At 39.5% G+C, this 16,205-nt stretch overlaps 3 protein-coding genes across 3 annotated transcripts; 2 read left to right on the forward strand and 1 right to left on the reverse strand.

Moving 5' to 3' along the window:
• Positions 1 to 322: 322 nt before the first annotated feature.
• On the forward strand, positions 323 to 1,722 carry ppp1r27b (protein phosphatase 1, regulatory subunit 27b). Its single transcript, XM_085408759.1, has 3 exons — positions 323 to 662; positions 765 to 915; positions 1,131 to 1,722. The coding sequence occupies exons 1-3, from the start codon at positions 437 to 439 to the stop codon at positions 1,252 to 1,254; spliced, it is 501 nt and encodes a 166-aa protein (XP_085264885.1). The 5' UTR covers positions 323 to 436; the 3' UTR covers positions 1,255 to 1,722.
• On the reverse strand, positions 1,308 to 6,763 carry LOC146668808 (excitatory amino acid transporter 3-like). The gene is made up of 6 exons (XM_085408857.1): positions 6,639 to 6,763; positions 5,513 to 5,629; positions 4,963 to 5,157; positions 4,775 to 4,909; positions 4,130 to 4,237; positions 1,308 to 1,458 (listed from the first exon to the last, which is right to left on the reverse strand). The coding sequence occupies exons 1-6, from the start codon at positions 6,698 to 6,700 to the stop codon at positions 1,308 to 1,310; spliced, it is 768 nt and encodes a 255-aa protein (XP_085264983.1). The 5' UTR covers positions 6,701 to 6,763.
• A 5,218-nt stretch (positions 6,764 to 11,981) lies between these two features.
• On the forward strand, positions 11,982 to 14,456 carry LOC146668809 (aly/REF export factor 2-like). Its single transcript, XM_085410831.1, has 6 exons — positions 11,982 to 12,281; positions 13,029 to 13,202; positions 13,283 to 13,430; positions 13,547 to 13,613; positions 13,893 to 14,070; positions 14,176 to 14,456. The coding sequence occupies exons 1-6, from the start codon at positions 12,090 to 12,092 to the stop codon at positions 14,194 to 14,196; spliced, it is 780 nt and encodes a 259-aa protein (XP_085266957.1). The 5' UTR covers positions 11,982 to 12,089; the 3' UTR covers positions 14,197 to 14,456.
• Positions 14,457 to 16,205: the final 1,749 nt, after the last annotated feature.

The raw sequence follows: 16,205 nt of genomic DNA on the forward strand, positions 1-16,205 counted from the left end.
GTTACTGGTCAACAGCCTCCACATGCCAGCAACCTTACCCCTCTGTGACCCCCCCACCAACACCGCCTGGTGTTTACTAGAAGCATCTTCTCCCACCCCCTCCCAGCTGGCAAGATGTCACCGCTATCTTTAAGTGAACAGCATCTGGGCATGTGGGGGTGACAGCAGCGGTAAGGGTTACTGGCTGTAATGTCTGGAGACGTGAAGCTTGTGACAGGCCAGTGGGACGGCCTGCCAGAGGGACTACTCATCTTCCAAATCTCGCCACTGGATCTGTGAGGTGTTGCATCCTAAAATAGCCCAACAGAGTATAAAAAGACCCACGGGGAGGCCGGGCCTTCAGAGGAACTCTTCACTAGAAAGCAAGAGAGCCACACTGAGAACAGACCGACTGATCTTTTTCTAGTTGCTGCATTTGAAAACTTCTGCAGAGACCATGATGAAATACTATCACTGCCCTGCATCCCAGACCTTGGGAATCAAACCTTGCAGCCAGGACATCCCAATCACCTGCAGAGGCGCTGCTTCTCTGAAGCCAATCCGAAGTGTCCACTTCCCCAATGACATCCTTTTCCAGGACTATGTGCGACAGGGCGAGCTAGAAAGGATTGGACGCTTCATCCGAGCCCAGAGAGTGACGCTCGACACCATTTACCACTCCGGTGAGAGCCACGCAAATGAAAGGCTCAGTTACACTAGTAGAAATGTTTCTTCTCAGACTTTATTCAGTGCGCTAACTGTGTCCTGCTTTCCTCTCTGAGCAGGCATGGCTGCAATCCACGAGGCCGTCCTGTCTGGGAACCTGGAGTGTGTGAAGCTCCTGGTCCAGTATGGAGCAGATATCCACCAGAGAGACGAGGAGGGATGGACCCCTCTGCACATGGCCTGCAGTGATGGCTTCCCAGACATCGCACGGTGAGCCTCGAGACTTTCTCCTTTATAGTTAAAAAGTTTAGCTTAAGGGAAGATTGTGTGCAATGCAAATCCAAGGAAGCCACACGAATCGCAGTGAGCCAGCTGGAGGAGGCTGACATCATGTTTACAGTGGCTCCACAGATGTAGAAGGTCACGCTCCCTGACACTGAAGCATGGTGATCTTTTTCACTGACGACGGTTTATCTTTCTTTCAGCTTTCTTCTCTCCCTGGGTGCCGACCCCGAGCTGGAGAACGACTGCGGGGAGAAGCCGGCTGATCTCATCGATGAGGACAACAAGGAGCTGCTGGAGCTTTTCGGGCTAGCTGCCAACGACTGAGACTCCCTGAAGCAGCCTTTAAACCCTGAAAATCGTCTGCTCTGCAGGAATGGTTAGGCAAAGCCACGTCGGTCCAGGATCCTGACTCTGTGAGGTGCCTCAACTTTGATCCAGGACTGCGGAGGTCTGGTGGAAGGAGGGCTGACAGAGCTGGTCTGGATGCCCTCTGAGTGGAGTCGATGTTCGCTGGAAGGAGGACTCCACCTAAAACTCCAGCAGCACAGATTTGTTGTTTCCTGTCAGGGCTTCAGATCTTTTTTTTAAATGCTGTGAACGAAATGAATCTTTGGATTTTGTTTGGTAGAAACTTTACGACTTTTGCCTGTTGAAAGCTTTGAACTAACAAAACCAAACAGGCTGCAGTGTGTGCAGTGTGCGGCTTATCAAGTTGGTTACTTGTGCCTTTTGATTATTGTGAGTTAAATGTTCTCTTTATAGTCTTTTGTATGACTTTTTATACTTATTTTTTAAATAAAGTTTATCAGTTTGTCTGACTTTGCCGTCATTTCCCTGCTTAACGTGAAAAAACCTCTGTCTCATGTTTCACATGAACATATGTCAATGCTGCATTTGCATCTTTAAAATGACATCAAACTAATCGATCACAGAGGAAAACCGCAAAAAGCCATCATAGCCTCTTGTGCCAAAAACTGCAGTACCTCCAGTGACCACTTGAGGCTGGCTCCAGTTGATCCCATTTTAAAGCGTCGAGATGAGCATTTTGCTTCCCCATGTTGGTATGAATATTAAACATATAAGGTTAATTCATAATAAATCAAAATGAATGACTGAGCCCACAAAACTTATCTCAGCACTGTTTACAGAGGTCAGAGGTGAAGGATCATTTGCATAGGAAACTTATGGCCAACTATGGAAGCACATCCTGGGAGCGTTTCAGCCACAGCAGCCTCAGGTCAGCTAATTGGTTGGTGGGACAAAATGAAAAAGGTATTCTGGACGTATTCCCTCAACACTGCCACTTACTGTGGTTTTAATGAGGACTTACTGTAGATCTATTTCTTACAGTCAGTATGTTGGTCCTAAATTTGACCCAAGTGACTGGCACTGACCTGAAAATATTGTGTTTCCTCAGTGACAGCGCAGTGTCTTCAGTGTATCTGCTCTATTTTAGTGTCCGTTTTGTTTTGGGTTTCAGTCTCTTGTGGCTACTCTACCCTGACTTTGCACTTCCTGTGAGATGCCCTGAGAGGATAGAGAAATAATGCATGTGCTTATAGCTTTCCCCTTGTTGAGGGAACCGGTAATTGTTCTGTTGAAATCTTTGTGTCTCTGCAGCCTGAAGATTAAGATTTTTTTTAACTTGGTCAAATTTTTGGCCATTCTCTGGCCATTCTTTTCTGGCCACTTTTGACTTTTCTTTTTTTCTCATTCCATTTATTGAGCACAGGTGAGTTGAGGGACACCACTAATACTTCAACTAGTTTTTGTTTTTTCACCTTTTTTGGTTTGTGGTAAGGCATAATGTTAGAACTGTAGCTGCTTTGACATAATAATAACTTTATTTGTAAAGCACTTTTCAAAACCCAAGTGCTTCATAGTTAGAATAAAAGCCGAATACAGAGATGTATGTGGAAACATGCAGACACATAAACAAACAGGTTATCATCCATAAAGTCAGATATTCACTCCAACTATGGCCAAAATAAATATGAAAAGATTAAGGGATATATTAATATGAGTCACTAAACTGCTAAATATTTCAAAATATGGTGGGTGAAACTGATCTCAGAACAGGCAGTCCTCTGAGGACCAGATTCTGTAATTTTGGTGCTGTGCCAATGGCTATGACATAATCAGAGCAACAATGCCACAAATCCCAGGCAGCTGTAAGTTTTGCAGATGTGCACATGCATGACACATTTAAGGTGCTGGTGTAAATTTGTAAACTTTGGCACTGTTGACCGAAGACAAAGGAAGAAGAGGGAGAGTGTGGAGGTGAGAATAGCGAGCGGGGACTGTGAGGGGTAAAGACAGATGGAGCATACTGGACAATATGAATATGGAGCTCCCCAGCAGGAGGCAAGGTTCCCCCCCCTTTGGTGGTCCTCCTCGGGTCCTTGTACTCTGGGGCCTCTGGATATCTGGGGCCTGGATCTCCTCCATACCTGCTTCATACCCTGGTGGACGGGGCTATGGCTCCCCACACTCCCTAGCAGATCGTTACATGGAGAAACCTTTGGAATACAAGCATGCTGATCCACACAGGTATGCACACAGGTGTACACACGGGTATTCACAGACGCGGACTACACCTTTCTTGGCTGCTGCCTCAAAGCACATTGTGTGCTGTCTATCTTGCGTGCTGCACAATATAGTTTATTATTTAGTATCTACTGTTATCTACTGCTAGCTTTATTGTGATGGTGCTGTTTTTTATTATGTTGCTCTTTGCTGTTTGCTTTCTCTTCTGTTTTTTTTCTCCATACAGGTGATCCAGGTGTTTTGTTTGTTTTTCTTTTCTTTTTTTTTTCTTTCTTCCCCCCCTTCTCACCGTCTCTTCTCCCCTCTGGTTTTCTTTCTCTCCCTCTCTTTCTTTCATTCTTTCTCCCTGTCCTATCCCCCAGTCATTTCTGTCCCGTTTGTAGCAACCGAAAATAAAATAAATTCATAATTATAATAAAGGTCAATCAAATGGACCAATATGGCAAGGCCATGATGATCCACTTGGTAAAATAAATCCACTTGGCATCTTTCTTGGCCTTAAGACAACAATTCTGGTGGCTAAAGATCCAAACGGGACACAAAAAAAGAAAAGGCTAAATTATCATATCGTAACAACAACAAATACTAAATGGGCCTTAAGCACCTCTGAGAAAATCTTATGGTTAAAAAGAAAAGAAGTCATCATAGTTACTGTATCATTTCCTGTCTATGCTCCTCCAGTTCTTTTTTGGACACTTCATAGATGATCGACACACCAATGCAGTCTGAAGAGACGTTGACGATGGTGTTGCATCGATCTCTGAAAGGCAAAGAATGACCACAGAACGCAGCCAGTCAGCAAATTGTTCTTTCTGAACTCTGATAATGAGTTTCAACCCTCAAACACATGAACAGCTAAACATAGCACATCAATACAAATATGAACAGTCATCATAGTGGTGATGATGTGGGTTTGTTTTGCAGCCCCAGGCCTTCAGCAGCTTTCAGTCATTGAGCCGACCATGAACTCTTCTGTATATCAAACTATTCTAGAGTCAAATGTGAGGCCATCTGCCGACAGCTAGAACTGGGCTGAAAAAGAGCTGTGCATAAATGAATGCCTGAAAACCTGAATGAACTGAAGCAGCATTGTTGAAAAGAGTGGGCTGAAATTCCTCCACAGTGACATGCAAGATGATAAAGCCCCACAAAACAGTTACTTCGAGTTACTGCTGGACTTCAGGAATTTGCTGAGATCTTTGGAACTTTACACAAACACAGCAAACAGTTTTTAAGATGTGAAAAGGCAGCAGTAGTAATGTGTCAGACATTAAAATGAACAGAAAGCGAAACTTACAGGAGCCATTCTACAGCCACCAGAATAGAGGCATCCTGAGCAGGTAAGCCGACCGCTGTCAGAACAAACAGAGTGGTCACTGCTCCTGTAGCTGGGATCCCTCCTGCGCCGATGCTGGTGGCTGCTGCCGTCACACTGCACACCAAAGCAAAGCATACAGACTCTTCAGAGTCTGTATGCTGAGGTACGCAATGGTAAATAACTGGCTCAAGTTCAGATTGATGCGGTTGAGCTGGGCGATGAAAACGACTGCGACCACTTCGTAAAGGACGCTTCCGTTCATGTTGGTGCTGGTGCAGATGGGCAGCATGAAGCGAGGGACTCTTCTTTTGATCCTCAGTTTCTCCTCACAGCACAAAAACATGAGGGGCAATGCAGCAGAGCTATGAGAGGCAGCACATCATTTGTTAGTGCTTGAACAGCTATGGAATTATAAAACATTTACTCGGTCAGCTGTGAGGCCTTTGCTAAAACCTTTTCTTTATCTGGCTTCACTTAAACCAACATATTTTACAAAGAAGGTCAGACTATGTCAGAAATTAATAATAGAAACTGGCTGCAACACGAGTAGCAGTATTGAGAAAATGAAAAAATGTGTCATAAATAAAGCCTAACAGAAGCCAGGAAGGAAAAAGTGAACCACCTTCATAAGCCTGTAAATCCAGGATTACATCTGAACTTACCCTCTGAACTTACCCTCTGATTACAACAGAACACCGCCCTCAGTGTGTGTCTTACCTGGATGAGATCAGCATTGCAGTGACTAAAGTGACCGCTCTCATGACAGGGAGGGGGTTACGCCTCACAAACAAGAAAAAGATCATTGGCAGAATCACCAGGCCATGGATCAGAAGCCTGAAAAAACAGTATATACACAGCCAACTGTGATTATACCAAATACAGTTTCTCACTGCCTAAAACAATGAGACTCAACTGAAGGATTTATATATCTCCATTGTTCCAAATCCCCCCAAAGACGACTTTTTTTTTTAGATAACAGACCTATCTGGTAGTTAGTCACTTCTGACAGAAACCCTTCATTTTTGTTTTTTAGCCTTCATCGTGCTAATTTTTCCATCCCACAACTTTGTAAAAGATTTGGATAAAAATGAAAGTTACTCTGAATGAATCATCAGTGTAAACCCTGTCTGTTAGATTTTTTAAACGAACAATGAGTATTTTTATTTACACTTGCAATTTAAAAAAGAAATAGTGCTGTTTTGGTATAAACTAGCACATTTGGTTTTTATTTTGTATTTCTTTTTTATTCTTTCTGTTTTATTGTAATATTTAATTTTAGTAAATAAATTGCAGGAGCAACCTTTTCTAATGTTCCCATGTAAACTTTATTTGAATTATTTCAACAGCAGCTTTCAACTGTCAACAGTGGAAACGGTGAAAACACCTGCGATGGCTCCATTAGCCCACTAGATGTAGCTGTTTAACCTGGTGGGATTTTCACCTGCAACAAATATGCCAAAAAGAGCGAGTTCTGATCATCTGTGACCAGCTAAACATTTTAATAACAGCTGCTATCAACATAAAAGAAAAAGAAGGAAATAAAGAAACCACTGGCGCATGCGCAATTAATATTGACATTATTTTAATTCACATTTACCCTGATTAAAATTCAGTGATTAAGCCTGTTGACTTGCCTCATACTGTTTGACTTGCATCAGAAGTAAATTAACCCTGTAAGTTTATTTATAAAACACTTCCACAGACATTTAGTCACAGAGCGCTGTGCAGCTAAACAATAACCTGGAATAATCACAATAAAGTGAAATTAAAATACATTTAACAGCAGCACAAAACCATACCGCTCAGAACAAAGTAATTGGTGGGTTAACCAGTCATCACTTACCACCAGCAACCCCCAACACACTTAGGAACAAAAACTTGTTGACCAGGACAAAGTTCCAGCATTTGAGCAGCCTTTGCCTCCAGATCGCAGCATCGGCAGCAGTGTTTTCCTCCTCACGACCGTTAGTCGCCATTTTTCTGCTGCACAGTTAGCTAAAAATTTAGCCACATTCGCTGGCTACTAATCAGGCATTTATAAAATAATTTATAATTAGATATTTATGAACAAAGTTAAGAAACCATTTCGATAAATAAATACTGAATATAATGAACATAAAATGATCGCAAGCCTCAGAAATCTGACTTTTACCGACTTTTCACAGGTATTCTAGGATGGAAGTCACGTGACCACCAGGCGAAACTCCTTGGCGCGCTGATTCCAACTTTTGATTGTTTGTTTTTGTTTATTTGTGATCGTTTTTATTTATTTGTTTGTTTTTATCTTTGGAGAAGTTTGTCTATTTATTTATTTATTCTGTGAGAAAATTTGGTCAGTGTGAGGAATGGGAAAAAATACAAATAAAAATGTACTTATGAAAAGAAAGGACGAGGGCACAGAAGTTATTACAAACTGAATTCAAAAGAGGAGATGAAGGCTCGCTGGCTTTCTGATTTGCTCATTCTTGGACTGTTTAAAAGTCAAGTTTCATTTCATTGTTCAGCTGGTGAACATTGGGTTTCCTGCCAGAACATTTGCATTGATAAGAATGAGAATAACTTTCTTGATCCCAAAGGGAAACTTGAGTGTCTGACATAACTCATGTCCTATTTGTATGAGAATTTAAAAGCCTGATGGCTGTGGGTGCAAATGATCATCCAGTACTGATGTTTTTCTGTTCCTGTACCACCCGCAGTGTGTCCAATCTGCCAGCTTTCTTCACTGCTTTGCCCAGCCTCCTTGCATCCATGTTTCTGATGCTGTCTTCCCAGCAGGCCGCAGCATAGAAAATCACACTTGCAGTTACAGACTGACAGAACATCTCCAGCAATTTACTGCAGATGCCAGGAGATCTTAGTTTCCTTAACAAATAGAGGCGACTTTAGTTTGTATCTAGGGTTTTAGAGAGGTTCATACTGAGGTAGTTTTTGTGATGACCTGTAAAACTTAAAACAGTGCAATCAATGACATAATTCCCTGATTAGTCAACTTGCAGAAAATTTTAACTTTTTTTTGCAAAAAAGTGCAACACAAGGTTCAGGTTCACAAAGTTGAATGTATACTTACTTTCCTTTTATTTGGGGACTGTTTCTTAAAAATATACAAATTACAGGTGTCATTTTTTTCATTTCTACTTAACATTTCCAGCACAGAACTGTTGTAATTGAATTTTTCTCATGTGGTTTACTGTGTTGCTTTTGTTTTAGTTTTGTGTTCTTTTCATTTGTGACTTTAACTTTGAAAACTCAAAGAACTGTGAGCTCGTTTTCATTAAAGTGAGCTGTCTTCTGATCTGAGCTAACATTCCCTGCTACGTCCAGCTGTCTGCCAGCTTTTTCTGGCTCAGAAATTTTCCTTTTTTTCCTTTTTTTTTTTTTTAAATCTGTCAGTCATAGTGGTCATTTTTGTGTGCCTGATATTTCTAATAGTAACACTCATTTAAATTAGCCCCATATATTTTCATTACAAAGCTGTTATCGAGGGTGTTGTTTTAATTTTTCTTGTTTTTAATACTGCCAAAAAGCAGTTGATGCAAATCACTTTAAACTGCAATGTAAAAATTCAAATGTCAGACAGATTTGGGCTCAGAGAGGGGAGGCCATCTGCTTCAGCTAGTGAAGGTATAGCTTTTGTATCAGAAATACTAAAATAATAAAATTATTATTATTTTACTGGTTTCCATGCTTTCACTTCAATACTGTGATTTCCTCGACTCATCAAGCCTTATTTTATTCATGGTCCAGTTTGGTCGGGCTTTACCGAAGCTCTAACAAACTGATGCTGCTATTTAATTTGACCAAAGCTAAAAATAAGTCAATACAGTTTATTTATAAACCATATTTTTGTTCAAGAATATACTTATTAATTTCCAACATGAAACAAAGTAAAAGAAAGAAACTAAACAATATCTGTTTTTTGAATCCAGCAGTGGATAAATTGCAAACAGATAAAGAGCAGAGAGGTGTGGGATAAGAGATAAGAGATGGGTCCGTGGACAGGTTTGTGAAACTCAAAAGGACAGTGATGATCTGATTGTAACGTCAGTGACTCCACACTAAAAGGTCAACGACTGAAGATATATAATTGTTGCTTGAGAGAGTTGAGTGAGAGGATCTGAATGGATTTTATTGTTATTCTTCAACTGTTAGTAGGTGTGGCTGCTAAGTTAATGGACCGCTGATGTGGTAGTTTATATTTCTAATCAACAGATTAATTAGATTAGTGCAGATACAAGATCAAAGGTAAGAAATGTGGCGTGATAGAAAGCGGGCTAACATCTTGTAACTTCTATTTACAGGTTCCTCATTTGATTTGGTCTTTATTCAAAACATTTTTGTAATGAAAGTACGTTTATGGAAATAGCTGATTATACAGCAAAAACACAAACACATGTCAATGTCATGTCCCCGGGGGCCAAACCTGACCTTTTGAAAGATTTGGCTTACCTGTTTGTAGCTGTGGTAGTTTCTTTATATCACGTTCATTGTCAGTTTTATTGCTACGAGTTCCTTTAACAGCTTGCAATTGAAAAGAAAGTATTTTTCTTCTTCCTGCTCCTTTTCACACATGGTTGTAGTGCTTTATTGATAGAAAGTGTGGTTGGTTTGTTTGATCTGTTGTACCAAGTGTGAAATGAATAAATAAATGAAATGAAAAGAAAGTCTTTAAGTATTTTGCCAGAACTCTCAAAGAGTATTCCTCACTGACACTGAGAGCTAACAGGACTAGTTTTCTAAGGTTAACTGGTTGACATGATGTATTGAAGAGAATAATCATCAGACACTTTTATGTTCCACAGAGCCGTAAACTCAAATCTAAACAGCGTAAAATCAAATAATTGGCCTGGTGATGATCTCACCGTATACATTTTGCTTGGAAACTGACTGTCATTAACCTCATAACTAATGTTTCCTTTTTGCTGCATGTGGCAGTTATACACATCAAATTCAAATCAATTCAATGTGGTTAAAATCAGATTTATGAACATTACGATAGCTTATACCCAAGGTAAAGTATCTCTGAGAAAACCCAAGAAATCAGATTATCCCCTATGAACAAGTTAACTCTATGTTTTTGAGTGGATTAATTTGCAGTTTATTTGTTCAGCTGGGTGAAACTGCTAGGTAAATACAATTAGCATTAAAGAAACTAAAATTTAGTCCCCTATAGTATTCTCTTTTTAATTCCAATAATCCACAAGGTTTTTAAGACATAATGTGTAGTAATCATTTCAATTTTAATGAACAACACGTATCTTTTTGAGCTCCAGGCTTTTTCCAGAACTCCAAACATTAAAATCCTCAAAGGAATCAATAACCTTCTACCAGTTTGAATGAATTATTAGGGGTTTATTGTAGCTGCATTTGCTTTTCTTTGTAATAGTTTTTGTCATGTCCCACCAATGTCTGAGTGTGTTTGTAGTGACCTTTGTACTGACATGTTGACCTGCAGGAATCTTTGCTGTTTTCTTCAGTCATGAAATAAAAACACTTTAGAAAGGTTTCTGCCTGCGGGATAAAAAGGCTGTACAGTCCCACAAAAAGAAGGATCACCTGATCACTCTACGTAGGTCCACAATCAATATCATTTCATCATTTTAAAACTTACAGTAAATCAAACATGTTTTCTACATCAGTGTCAGAAAATATAACAAACTTTTCATTAAATTAATAAATCACTGGAATATCACATCTAATCCAACAAACTAATTCACTTATTGGTTTGTTGGATTGATTAAATTCATCATTTTTAAATACACTTGTTGCTGAATATTAGTTTTTGTAGAAGCACCAGTGGTGTGAAACATGTAAACAGTCAGGAGGATGCAGGAAAAGGTGTGGGCCTGTAGGTGGGTTTCAGACACATAAACGGTTAGGCTCTCAGTGTAATGCGAATTATTCTGCAAATTAAAGCCACCAACTGAAATCCTCAGGCAATGTTTGAAAGCAGTTCAGTAACAGCTCTGGGTGGTCATTGTTGTTTTTTCTATGACCGTTGACAGTGCTGCTTACAGGTTACAGCTTACCGAAACTATGTTGCTAAACTTTGTTCCTTATCTGTGGTATCAAAGTACTACTAAACTACTTCAGCAGTAACAGTGAAAATGCAGCTAGTACACAATCTCAGATTTTATTTGCATGTATAAAATTGGTGCTTTTTGTGTTTGGAAAATGTCAAACTATTAAATTGCATGAGAAAAAAATCATAATTTACATCAGAGCGGATCTTCTAATATAACATATTTCTAATTTTCAAAAGTTTGATTCCTTTTTTTTCTGCTGTGTTTAATCCCGGTAAGAAGAAGAACTTCTTATTCATTTGTGTTCTTCTGTCATATTAACGCTACCTCTTTTTATTACTATTGTTGTTTCTTTTAAAATGTTGACTTGAATTTAACTTTTCATAAACATTCACAAAGCGATATTTCAGTTAAAACAAATCTCTCACTTACATATAACAGTTTAATGAAGAATACTGTATAAGAATGAGTCAAAACAGTTTGTCTAAATATTTCTGATTCTGGCTTCTCTACACTGGCTCCCTATATTTTTTAGAATCACTTTAAACATTTTACTGATTGCTTTTAAAGAACTTTTGTGTCTGGAGCTAGAAAGCAGAAATGTTGACCCAATATGTCTCAGATGCCAACACAAGGCCTTTGAAGTCCATCATCATGGTAATAAAAACTTTTGCCATCAACCAAACCATAAAAAGTTAGGGCTTGTGGAGTCAGGGACCTCCTTGAAATCTTCTCCTAAATCACATTTTTTTTATTTTTATCTTTTGATGGCCACAAGCTTTGAGCTGCTTTATTTACGATATTCCCTGCCAAATATTACTTTTTAATTATTTGTAGTTTTCATGGTCAGAAATTGAACGTTTGTCTTTTGTAGGTTTTATTCTCAGTGCTTGAGGCAACTGTTGGTGCGATTTGGTGCTATGTAAAAAAAAGTAAATATAACTGAACCGAATTCTCTGTTTAAATCTGTCCTGCTTATATCAAGCAAAACGGGTTTTGATACTTCATTGTGTTTTGGAAATGTAAAAATATTATATATCACACTTATCCTTTAAATATAGAAAATGCTACATATTCATTTACATATTAATCGTTTACTATTAAAGTGTCTTTTTTTTTCAAAAGGCGGAGCTTCTGCGTCAGCGAAGCTTCCCTCTGACGTCATTTCCGTCAATTTCAACATCGCGCCGCCGGTAGCTTATAAACAGCCTCCTCTGCACGCTTTGTCGGTAGTCTTTGTCCGTCTTCTTTGTCGGTGAAGTTTAAACAGCGCCATGGGTGATAAGATGGACATGTCTCTGGACGACATTATCAAGATGAGCAAGAAAGGAGGCGGAGGTAGAGGCCGCGGGAGAGGAACGTTCGCCCGGGCTGGAGGCTCAGGTCGAGGCGGCGGGCCGTCGAGGCCGGCGCGGGGCCGACAGAGCAACTTCAACCGAAACAACAGATCCACGCCGTACACGAGGGTATGGAAGAAAAGCGGTTGAAATTGTGAAAATAGTTAAAATATTGGAAATGTATTTTAAAATGCGTCATTAAAGGTGTAATTACGTGATTACGGACTTCCGGAAACTAGCATGGTTCAGTTAACAGTAACAGGAGAAGCTAGGAGCTGAACCAGCATGGACTCTGAGGGACTTTTCTGTGCCTGTTTTCTTGTATTTCTTCGGCTGCTGTGATTGATATGGATGTTTTACCCTCGCTGCAGTGTTTTTTTTTTTGTTGTTTTTTTTTGCTGTTGTTGTTTTTGTTTTTTTGGCTTTGTCAGCATTTTATAGCCTGCTCGAGCAAAAAGAGCCGAAATCCTGTCTACCAAACTATTTTTTTTTGTTTGCCTCCTGACAAAACTGCTTCAAAGTGGGGCCTTTGCTTCATTTTTTTGGCCGCATACTTAACATGGGGCTTTTTCCAACCTGTGGAAACTCGCTGCCTTACTGTCACCACCTCTGTGGAAAGAAGAGTGTTTTCAGGCACTGAAGAAAGACTCTCATCCCTTTTGAATGGACTCCTCCTGTGAAGACCTGGATGATGCCTCTAGCCTGATTCCCGTGATGTTTATAGGGAGTAATGACCATAAACTGGTTATTAGATTACATTTTTCAATAGCCTTCAGACATTCAATATTCAAGTGCTTTAAGCCATCATAGTAGCACTCTGAGTTTCCTAGAACAAAACACAAACTAAGCCTGTATTTAATTTTTTTGTCTCCACAGCCCAGAGAGTTGCCTGATAAATGGCAGCACGATATGTTTGAGGAGCATGTTGGTGGACGTGCTGGAAACAGTGGTGGAAACGGCGGAGGAAACAGTGGTGGAAATGGCGGAGGAAACGGCAGCAAGCTGCTGATTTCCAATCTGGACTTTGGTGTCTCTGATTCTGATATCAGGGTAATTATCTAAGCTCAGATCTATTTTGCTCACCTCAGATGCTGAGGAATGGCACTGATTTTCCAGATTTTACTTTTTAGGAGCTGTTTGCTGAGTTCGGAGCGTTGAAGAAGGCATCTATACACTATGATCGGTCTGGTCGCAGTAAAGGAACTGCAGACGTCCACTTTGTAAATAAGGCAGATGCACTGAAAGCCATGAAGCACTATAACGGCGTACCGCTTGATGGTGAGGATTTGTTCCCATGCTTGTTCTCTTGTTTAGGCGTGTGCACATGGGTGTTGTTAATGGTAACTAACTAAATTTATACTTCTGTTATTTTTATTTTTTTATTTTCCCGCCAGGCCGCCCTATGAAAATCCAACAAGCCACTTTAGAATTCGACACACAGAACACACAGAATACACAAGGGTATGTTTTTTTGTTTTTACAAAAAGGATCTGGGGTTGTAAATCAAGGTTGATGGGTTAATGTGATGACATAGGCATTGAAAATGGGTTACGATGTTACGCAGTTAAAAAAAAAAAAAAATCAATTTATGTATTACACGGATTTTGAGATTTGATAAGTGATTTATTGCAAAATCGACAACAAATTCCATTAATTTTCTTCCATTTATCTGGGTGGGGGGAGCTTGTTAGGCTTTTACAGGTTCTCTGGAGTAACCCTCTTTCTTTTTATTGTTTGCAGCTCAAACAAAGGTTTTGATCGGACTAGGCTCGGTCAGCCCAGGGTTGAAAGGCGGCGAGGAGGAGGTGGTGGTGGAGGCGGCGGTGGCGGTTTTAGAGGCCGCGGGAGGGGAGGAGGAAACAGACCCCAGCTTTCTGCAGAGGAACTTGATGCCCAGTTGGATGCCTATAATGCTGAGGTATGTAATCAGGCTGCATAAAATCAGTTTCCTTAATTATTTGGATAATACTGTGAACACAATTTTCTAATCGGTTTCTTCTTCTTCTTTTTTTCTTCATCTTAGTGTAAGATGGACACCAGTTAAAAGGACTCTGATGGGATGATGCTCCCGTTCCTTTTATCATTTTTTTTATTTTGGCTAATCAGATGTGATGGATCAGACCCTTGTGTTTTAAAGACATTTTGTATGGACCATTTTTTTGTTTTGGGTGTTATTTTCAAATTTTCTCTTTTTATAACCATAAAACCATGTTATCAGGATTCAGGAACTGTTGTTGCCTTAAACCTGTAATGAGAATCTTTGTTCTCTTTTCTTTTTTTTTTTTTGTATAAACATGGTTGAATGACAGACTTCTGAATGTAAATTTAAAAACAAAAAAAGTTGCATTTTAATGTACACTGGTTCTGTCACTCAGTACTGTATATTTGACACATGGACACATTCAAAGGATTTTGTACATAAATTCATGATATTGAGTCATCTTTAGAAAAACGTCTCTCGTCTTCTTGGACTCCTCACAGTGGTGCCAAATGTTGACTGGCCATGTTCAGGCCAACTACTGAAACAATGTTAAACTAAAGCCTTTGTCTTTGTAATGGTGCATTCTCAAAGCACCACACAATGAATTACCTGAGAAGTCTCTACCACTGGTACTCTTCCTCATACAAGATCAACATCTTGATCTTGCTGCTTGTACCTCTTCATATTGTCTTTGCTCCGTCTTCTTGGTGGTGTCTCTCATATGTTCAGTATCTGAATTGATATTAGGGCTGCAGCAACCGATTATCTTAGAAATTGAGTAATCTCGGTTATTTAATCAAGTAATTGGATAGGAAATACTTTTCTCTAATGAGCAATACTAAATATACAAAGGAGGGCGGTGCAGGTTTTTCAAAATGAACTCCTTGCAATGTTTTAATGAAAACGTTTGTCAAGAAGGACAACAAAACCCTTTGTATTAATGTGCAAATAAATGAAATTTAAACAAAAACACAAGTAAAAAATGCATAAATAACTTAAGGTACATTCAGAAGGTCAAACTCAATAAAATATGTATATGAAGTTTACCTTTACTTCCCAGTAAAGCTTTTATTGCTGATTACAGAGCTGCTGTTTTGGACACTAGAAACACATTTTCTCTCGCTCCACCTGAGCTCAGCTGCTCTTCGCAGCGTGTGTGCAAACTGCACCAGTGTCATCCTCACTGCTGCTGTTGTGTTATCAGTGTGTGTGGGGTTAACATTGCTCCTGAGTACCATTTCAGGTCTGTTTTTAAATCACAAATGTTTCACATTTCCATAGCGACAGTGGTATGAGCCGTGCCTTAAACAGCATCGAAACAAAGAATTTGTATTAAGAATTTTTTATAATAGAGTTATTCGAATTACTCGATAATTCGTAGCTCTAACTGATAACTTTCAGCATCACACAGTGAAACTAATGTAGTCATGTTTTATCTTATAATTTTATAAAAATGTAAACAAATTTCAAGACAAGACTTGTATTTCTTCATGTCTAGACTACTGCAAAAGCCTTTTTACTTCCTGCACTCATTTTTGCATTTGAACACTGGCTTCCAGAATGTTATAGAATTGATGTAACTGATAACTAGTTTTAAGGCCATTGGCTTTACAACTTCTGCATCTTTCAACTGCAGTTGTGCGATAATGATCCACACGGGGATGCCGGTCCCTGCCTCACTGAAGACTTAAGGCAACAGTGTTTGCAGTCAGTGCCCCGAGGCACTGGTCCTTGGTTATTAATAAATAATAATGGCTTCTATTTTTGGCCATTAGCAAAGAGACCAGGAAAGGGCCAGAAAAAAACAAAGAAACAGAAAACAACTAATTGAATTAGATGGAAAGAACACATAAATTGGTAATAAAAAAGATTTAGGTTGAAGTAATGGCTCATTACACCCGTGCCACATATTATATATGATTAAGAAAAATTATTGCTTTGTAGCCACAGCACCTAGACGCCACGCAGTCATTCAGATGACATTCAACTGTATTCCAGTATAAGTAAATGTGTAACTTTTGTATAGGCGACTCCATCTGTCTGACACCTAAAGCTTCCCAAAGCTGGGCCAT

Source organism: Rhamphochromis longiceps, linkage group LG6, assembly GCF_057381845.1.
Source record: "Rhamphochromis longiceps isolate RC_006_pf linkage group LG6, R_longiceps_female_GT1.1, whole genome shotgun sequence".
Lineage (NCBI taxonomy): Eukaryota > Metazoa > Chordata > Actinopteri > Cichliformes > Cichlidae > Rhamphochromis > Rhamphochromis longiceps.

Coding starts and splice junctions, on each gene's coding strand:
- ppp1r27b (XM_085408759.1), top strand. CDS start 437: ATGATGAAATACTATCACTGCCCTGCATCCCAGACCTTGGGAATCAAA. Junction 663..764: donor CGACACCATTTACCACTCCG/GTGAGAGCCACG, acceptor CTCTCTGAGCAG/GCATGGCTGCAATCCACGAG. Junction 916..1,130: donor GGCTTCCCAGACATCGCACG/GTGAGCCTCGAG, acceptor TCTTTCTTTCAG/CTTTCTTCTCTCCCTGGGTG.
- LOC146668808 (XM_085408857.1), bottom strand. CDS start 6,700: ATGCTGGAACTTTGTCCTGGTCAACAAGTTTTTGTTCCTAAGTGTGTT. Junction 5,158..5,512: donor GCAATGCTGATCTCATCCAG/GTAAGACACACA, acceptor TGCCTCTCATAG/CTCTGCTGCATTGCCCCTCA. Junction 4,910..4,962: donor AGCCAGTTATTTACCATTGC/GTACCTCAGCAT, acceptor TTTGGTGTGCAG/TGTGACGGCAGCAGCCACCA.
- LOC146668809 (XM_085410831.1), top strand. CDS start 12,090: ATGGGTGATAAGATGGACATGTCTCTGGACGACATTATCAAGATGAGC. Junction 12,282..13,028: donor GATCCACGCCGTACACGAGG/GTATGGAAGAAA, acceptor TTGTCTCCACAG/CCCAGAGAGTTGCCTGATAA. Junction 13,614..13,892: donor AACACACAGAATACACAAGG/GTATGTTTTTTT, acceptor TATTGTTTGCAG/CTCAAACAAAGGTTTTGATC.